General features: G+C 33.2%; 1 protein-coding gene and 1 long non-coding RNA gene across 2 annotated transcripts; both read right to left on the reverse strand.

Moving 5' to 3' along the window:
* Nucleotides 1-1,348: 1,348 nt before the first annotated feature.
* Nucleotides 1,349-3,525, reverse strand: LOC126724382 (uncharacterized). Its single transcript, XR_007654958.1, has 2 exons — nucleotides 3,375-3,525; nucleotides 1,349-1,651 (listed from the first exon to the last, which is right to left on the reverse strand). It is a non-coding gene; the product is annotated as an uncharacterized LOC126724382 (long non-coding RNA).
* A 654-nt stretch (nucleotides 3,526-4,179) lies between these two features.
* On the reverse strand, nucleotides 4,180-5,218 carry LOC126724311 (germin-like protein subfamily 1 member 7). The gene is made up of 2 exons (XM_050428916.1): nucleotides 5,039-5,218; nucleotides 4,180-4,807 (listed from the first exon to the last, which is right to left on the reverse strand). Exons 1-2 carry the CDS (start codon nucleotides 5,151-5,153, stop codon nucleotides 4,272-4,274), a joined length of 651 nt encoding a protein of 216 aa, XP_050284873.1. The 5' UTR covers nucleotides 5,154-5,218; the 3' UTR covers nucleotides 4,180-4,271.
* Between the last annotated feature and the right edge of the window lie 2,295 nt (nucleotides 5,219-7,513).

The following is a 7,513-nucleotide window of genomic DNA, read 5'->3' on the forward strand; positions in this document are numbered from 1 at the left end:
CTCTTACTATTTCAACACCCAAAAATGTTGCTTCAATGTTACCTTGACAAATGCTTGACATAGAAGAGATGCTACTAAGCCCTAAAATTGGCCTCCCACTTGTATAAATGAAAAAAAAAATATTGACTATATATAAAATTTAAAAAAATTAAATCTATTTATATTTAAGAGTTAGGTGCTACCACTGCACACCCTTGGTACAATGATCACTCTACAAGTATAAGTGCTTGTGAAGTGTGGAGGGCAATGATCAGGGTCAAGTCTCTAAGAGGGAGCTTCATATACATATACACTTAGATTAAGCTACAGCAGAATTTATATCGTGTATCAAAAAAAAAATAGTTAGGTGCTAGTAATTGCAAACATTGTGGATCCAAGGTGTGATCAAGATTTATTCGTGCACTAATTGTTTTGCCTTTAGTTGGATCCAAGGTTTAAAAAGGTTTTGTTGCACACTAGTAAGCAGCAATTGCTACATAATGGGTTATATGACAGCAAAAAGAAAGCAACATGTGTCCAAGGGCCTACCTAATCATGTGCTTTACACATAACCCATGGACAAAAATACAGTCAACCCACAAGGCCAAAACACCACCAACCCTCTTCAAACCCAAAAATAACCTTCTTACACATGAATCCATCAGACCCAAGCATTTTAACAAAACCCAGCACCCAAGCCCAAATTTGAGCCCTTGAAGACTCAAAAACCAATCCAGCACACCTCCATTCCATGATATACGTGTAAGTGTGTAACATGTTATATTAAGTTTGAATTATTATATATATATTTAGAATTGTAGCATTTTTTTTTTCTTTCCTACTATAAGTATAATCTGTATATTATTGAAACTTGAATTTTAATGTAATTTTGTGAATATTAAATTATTTATCATGTTTATTCCTTTCTTATGGTCCATTCCTCTAATTTCTAATGCCTATTTTGTTTGTATTTTTTAGCCCAAATTAAAGAGTTAGCCATAAAATCTCAAACTTTTCAACCCAAATATTTAGAAAAAATATGAATTATTGTGCCCAAAACTAAATAGGCAACCTACAAAAAGAATCAATTTAAGGCCCAATTATTCCAAAATGGACGGAAGTGGTCCTAATTAGACCGAATGGTCCAAAAGAGACTAAATGGACTGAATGTGTCACGCCCCAAACCTCGAAGGGTCCAAAGCATGAGAAATACATCTCAAGGTACCTGTAGATTTTTTTTTTTCTTCCTTTTTTGGCAAATCAAACTATAGGAAATCTTTATTTTCTTTTCTTTTCCACAGGATAAGAATATAAAACCATACTAAAATCTCCACATAACAAGTTAGAGCTCTATAACACACTTACAAACAATAACTAAAAATCATGTGCCTCCACATAATACATGAATATATTACAAAACTCTGATTAAATTACACAAAGTGACAATCTTATCAAGAATAAGGACCTTAACATCAAGTCTAGGCCTACCACGCCAAAGGCTAACAAACTTCAAGCGACCAACCTCCAATACAATTAATTAAGGCATCATTGAACTTAGCAAGATTAAGTCACCAACCATTTACAGCAAAAGTCTCCAAATTTAACATAGCACTCCAATCATCACCAATGATGTATGCTCCATACCCAAGGTATAGCTAATAAATCTGAAAAACTGTTAAAGGGTGGGATGAGCTAATGCCTAGTAAGTAGCATAATTAATGGGGGTGGGGCAAATGCAAGTTTCATCTTCAATAATAATAATATGATATGACAAGAATGATTGAATAATGAAACACAAAGTTTCTCAAAGTAAATACCTTGAAACTATATACTATAATCTGTGAGCACCAACAATATAATTTCCAAAGCCATAAAATCTAACTTACGGTAATTTATCACAAATATACCATACTACCACATAGACCAGTCAGGGAATCCACCCATTCACAACTGGCATGATATTGTCCTCTCTGGTATGCAGACTCTTGGTCCCATGGATAGCAACCTCACTCATACCCTCAAGGTTTTTCTCTCCCCCCATAGGCAACAGAGAGAGCGCGTCAAATAGGACCTCTCTTGCATGTGGTCTCTTGGCCCCATGGGCAATAGCCTCACCCACACACAATCAAGGAACCTCTTCCCCCCTATGGGCAGCAGGGAAGAACGCGTCATCCAAAGTGAAAGGGCACTGACCTACATTTGATTTCGTTATCACAAAGACTACGAAAACCAAATCGAGTAATCACCGGGAAATCACACATGGCATAGGGCTAAAACAACATAAAGCTCACAGGTTACATATATTTTGAAACACATAGTTTATATCCAGGTAGTTTCAAAAAACCTTAAATAATCTAACTACTACAAAGTTTGTAAGGTTTTCAACTTCATTCTTGTCAAGAGATTTTCTATCAATTTCCCACATAATAAGATAAGATAAGCATCTTTAAATTTTATAATATACCATAAATTCCAAGATTTCCTTATCAAAGATTAAATAAAATATGCTCATTTTTTAGTATCCACAATTCATGTATTTCCCCAAATGCAATACCAAATATGATGCATTTTCATATATATATATATATATATATATATATGTGTGTGTGTGTGTGTGTGTGTGTGTATGTATGTATATATATTAAGGTTACGACACAATAGTTTTTAGGAAAATATAGTTTCCATAAGTAGTTTCCAAAAGCGTGTCTAACCTAAAAACAACATTTATACAACATGGTTATTTTTCAAAATCCCATTAAAAAGCTACTTACCTTGCAACCCGCAAAAAGCCTAATTCTCCAAGCTCCAAAGGAGATTAGCTAGAACCTCAACAATATCAAGCAAACCTAACACTAAGTATAAAGCTTAAAATTGTATTTAGCTACAATTTAGGAATTGCCAAATATGCACTTAATTAGGCAAACCTAGTATTTAACCTCATCAATAATAATATATCTCACATCCAAAGTTTCTCAACAATTTGATTCACAAGGCATAAACTCCAATTTATAAAGTTAACCCATTTAATATCATCTCCAACATTATGACTAGCTTCCAAAAATTTACACTACATCATTAAGAGACCCATGAAAGCAAAATCAAAATATCCTCCAAGACAAAGAATTTAGAACTTCAACTAACTCCAAATAAATCCAATGGCAATGGAAAAATTAAATTTACCAACCACCACATGTTATAACTTAAAACTCCTAAACTTTCCACTATACATAAACCTTAAGTAGTCATCATAGCACAAATTATATACCCACTCATCAAATAATTCCACCAATACAAAACCCATACATAAAAACATATAAATATCAATTCCAATGCTCATAAATCACATGGGTATCATTATTAAAGCTTAGATAAAAATAAAAGATGAAGATGCTTACAGGTTCCTAAGGATTTTCCGGTGACATTGCCGGAAAAATGATGGTGGAGATGGTGGTATGGAGGTATCGGTGAGAGAGGATAAGAGAGTGAAGAGGAGTGCTAGGCAGAAAAATGAAAAAGAAAAAAATAAATAAAGGAGAGGTGAGGAGCTTGGCCGGTCAAAGAGATAGAGATGAGATGAGAGGAAATGAGTGGTGGGGAATGGGTGAGGTAGGTGGGGTAGTTGGGAGGCACGTGTGAACTCAAAAATCTTTTCTTTTTTTTCTTTTTTTTTTTGGGTTGACTGAGACGTTTTAGAATGGACCAAAGTTAATCAAAATGCTAAGCTGATGTGACATAATAGGAGCGTAACAATAAGAAATTCTAAGTTTCAGCTTTTAGATATTATATAGATTTCCTTTCTTTTAATAATTTTAATGACAATATGCTAATGCCCTCAAAATAATTGTTTCCATTTGAAATTGATCGAAATGCAAAAATGTTGCTTCAATATTACCTCTAGGAATGTTTGACATAGAATAAGTGCTACTGAACCCTAAATTTGTCCTCCCATTTGTGTAAATGAAACTAAAATTTCTATCTATTTTTAAATAAAATTTAAATTTGCTTATATTTAATAGTTAGATGCTTGTAATTTCAAACCTTCTGGATCCAAGGTGTAATCAAGATTTATTCAAGCACTAATTGCACTACCTTTGCCATGACACAATGACACGCACAAAAGAATAATAGTAATAATAAGAAACCATTTTATTTGAAATATATATATATATATATATATATATATATATATATATTTAAGGCATTACAGTAAGGGAAACCAGGCAAACTTTATTCAAACTATCTAGCGGTTTGCCATTGTTGTTACATATACTTTTTTCCAAATTGTAGAATGACTAGAATTGTTTTTGAAGATAATCTACTACACTCTTCTCCAACTGGAAGGCCTTGATGAGAACATCAGGATTGATGGGAGGATTTGATCCGAAGACTGCGTTTGCTATGGTGATTACCCCAGGATTTTGACTGCTAAGACCAGAAAAGGCCAAAGCATTGGTCTCCCCTATGTTGAATTGGAAGTGAATGAGACCAATTGGGAATACAAAGACGTCTCCCTTGTTTAGAACTTTGGTGAAGAGTTTGTTTGGGTTGGATGTGACAAATCCAACTAAGAGAGTACCCTCTATGACTACCAAAAGCTCAGTACCGCGAGGGTGAGTGTGAGGAGGATTCAGGCCATATGGTGCAAAGTCAATGCGAGCCAAAGATATGCCTAGAGTGTTGAGACCTGGAAATTTGTTCACGTCCACAAGATTGACACTTGATCCAAGTTTACTTGCAGCTGTGTTTCCAGGAATATTGAGTCCACAGAAGAAAAAATCATTGGCTGTGACAATTGCTGGGTCCTTGCAAAATTTTCCATTCACAAATACTACACAAAGAAAAGCTTGTTATTGTCACAAATAAGACGGTTCTGTAACAATGGACAATAGCATGTCATGTAGGGGAAAAAAAAAAAGAAATCAAATGCAGATGATATAGCCGTTAGGCATAATTTCATTAATGTGTAGAACTTCATTATAATGATCTCGAAAGAACTTGTAGATGGTGATAATACTACTACGTACTGCCAATAATAAGGAGAGTGCATGCATGTACATACCAGCAGAATCGGTGTTGTTAATTGCGACACAAAAGTCTTGCAGAGGACTAGGGTCATAAGCTGAAACAAGGGCGGTTGCCAAAGCCAAAATGGCCACAATTACAACTTTCATCATATTTGAAGTTCTTTCTTTTGCTGTAGTATTTTGCGTATTCTTGCTGTGGTGAGGGATGGGAAACATTGCATATGGGAATGTCTATTTATTGAGAGGAGTCACTGAAGCAGTCCATGTTTTTCCACTAACGAAGCATATAACTTGGTAATTCTTCAACTACTACCATATTTTTTTATTTAATGGATGAACCATTCTTTAACCACTAATTGTCGTGCACTACATAGTTTGAAAACCAATCAAATGGGACCTCTTCAATGCCATTGTGCAGTTTTAATGTTGCTTTGGTCTAATCCACAAATAAACCTGAATTAATGTTGACTCTGTCCGGATCATTGGTGAAATGTTCAGCAGTTGGGGATATGCAATTTACCGATGCTTGGCTTATCTTCTCTGAGTCGAATGGTTCGAAATCATATTGTTGACAATATCTTAATTGGTGGGTACTAAATACTTTTAATGGTTAATTATTAGATTTTATGGTTTTGTAGAACCAACAACTACCAAGGCATGTGGGATAATATTCTTGCCGTTTCCCCCGTTTTAATTTTTCTTCATGTATTGGTGTATTTGGTATGGAGTTAAAAAGGTTTTTCACTGTTTAGACATGAAGTCAATTAGCTTACAACTTACCAAATATTTTTTAGAAAACAAAATTATGTTGGAAAAGAACAATATTTCAGGATTAATTTATCTGTCAACCAAACAAGAAGCAGACAACCATTTTTACGACAAAATTAAAATTATCATACACCTTATTATGACTTCCGTTTTTATAACTTTTATCTTTACGTAGAAGAACTTACGTAACCATTTCCAAATTCTGTGGCAGACACCTTAAAGATGAGCTGCATTGAAGCATGTAACCAAAACTTGATTCTTCTTGAATTAGTTTTTTTTTTTTACACAAAACACATCGTTTTATCAATGCCTAGACCAAATTCAATTTAACTCATTTAGGGCCAGCCCTAGATATTTTAGGGCCTAAAATGAGAACTAAAAATGATGCCTTTTTTATATTTATATATTAATTAAATTAATTTTTATTTAATATTTTTATATTATAATATAATTCATTTAAAATCTATTTTTGTTGTCTTTTGAGATGCAAATTGACTAATTAAATTTTTCTTCTTTTTCTAAGTTTTTCATATCTAGATGCATATTTTCTAGTAGACATTTCTAATCAAACAATATATTTATAAAGACTTAAGTAAAAAATAACTTTCAAGTGTAGAGCAAATGAGAAATAGAACATAATTTATATAAAAAGTATTGTTGTAGTTTCATCAAACAATAATAAGTTTTTAGCAATCTCAACCTGCATAAATAAAGACTTATTCAATATACTACCACTAAAAAAAAAAAAACTGATACAGTGATGAGCCAGCCAAAAAACGCGGGCTTAAAAAAAATAAAAATAAAACAAAACAAAATACTTGAAGGCCAAAAGCAAACCAAACGTGAAATGTCCAGCCATGAGCCAACCACAACTAAATTCAATATAAACAAAACACAAAACAGGCCCAAAATAAGGATAACAAATAAAATGAAAAGAAAGCCTAGCGCCCAAGCCTTTATTCTTTATACCTGATACGGTGATACTTTGATACCCAAAACTCAAAACCTGCAGATGCAAAATCAATCAAAACGCAAATACAGGCCCAAAATACAGATGATTTAGATCAAAGGAAGCTTCAAGCATGAGCAATTGAGCCACTAAGCCAAGCAGCCAGCAACAGTGGAGAGAATCAGAGAAAGAATGAGAGAGGCGGAGAGCAAAGAGAAAGAAGCAAAGGGAAAGGTAAAAATTTTAAGGATTTGAGGTTTTTAATTTGTTTTGATTTGTGATTGTTTCGTGGTTAATCTCTTAGACCGGATTTGTAGTTTATCTTGTTGATTTTTGGTTTGTCTAGAGGATAATAATGTTATTTTTGGACAATTGATTTTGTTTAGAACCAATGTTTAACTAGATCTACCAAAATTTTTGTTTTTTGGTTAAAAGGATATGCCAGATATTTTTAATTCATCTGAAACTAAATTTTTTTTTTCCAATTTTGGGGCCCCTTCCACTTGGGGGCCTTAGGCAATTGCCTAATTGGCCTGGTAGAAGGGCCGGCTTGAAGTCATTCATAGAATACCCTTATGGAAAATTCAATATAATTAATTGTTAAAAATATAATGGAAAATTTTTAAGTTAAATAGTGCATGCATGTGTTATTTAAAAGTAATTTCTATTTTTATAAATTTTATGTAACTGGACATAAAATATATCTTGCATTCAACAACAATACATACATATATACATGTGTGTGTGTGTGAAAAATGTAATTAAATAAAAAGATTTAAATTACACAATTATA

This window comes from Quercus robur, chromosome 1 (genome assembly GCF_932294415.1).
Source record: "Quercus robur chromosome 1, dhQueRobu3.1, whole genome shotgun sequence".
Lineage (NCBI taxonomy): Eukaryota > Viridiplantae > Streptophyta > Magnoliopsida > Fagales > Fagaceae > Quercus > Quercus robur.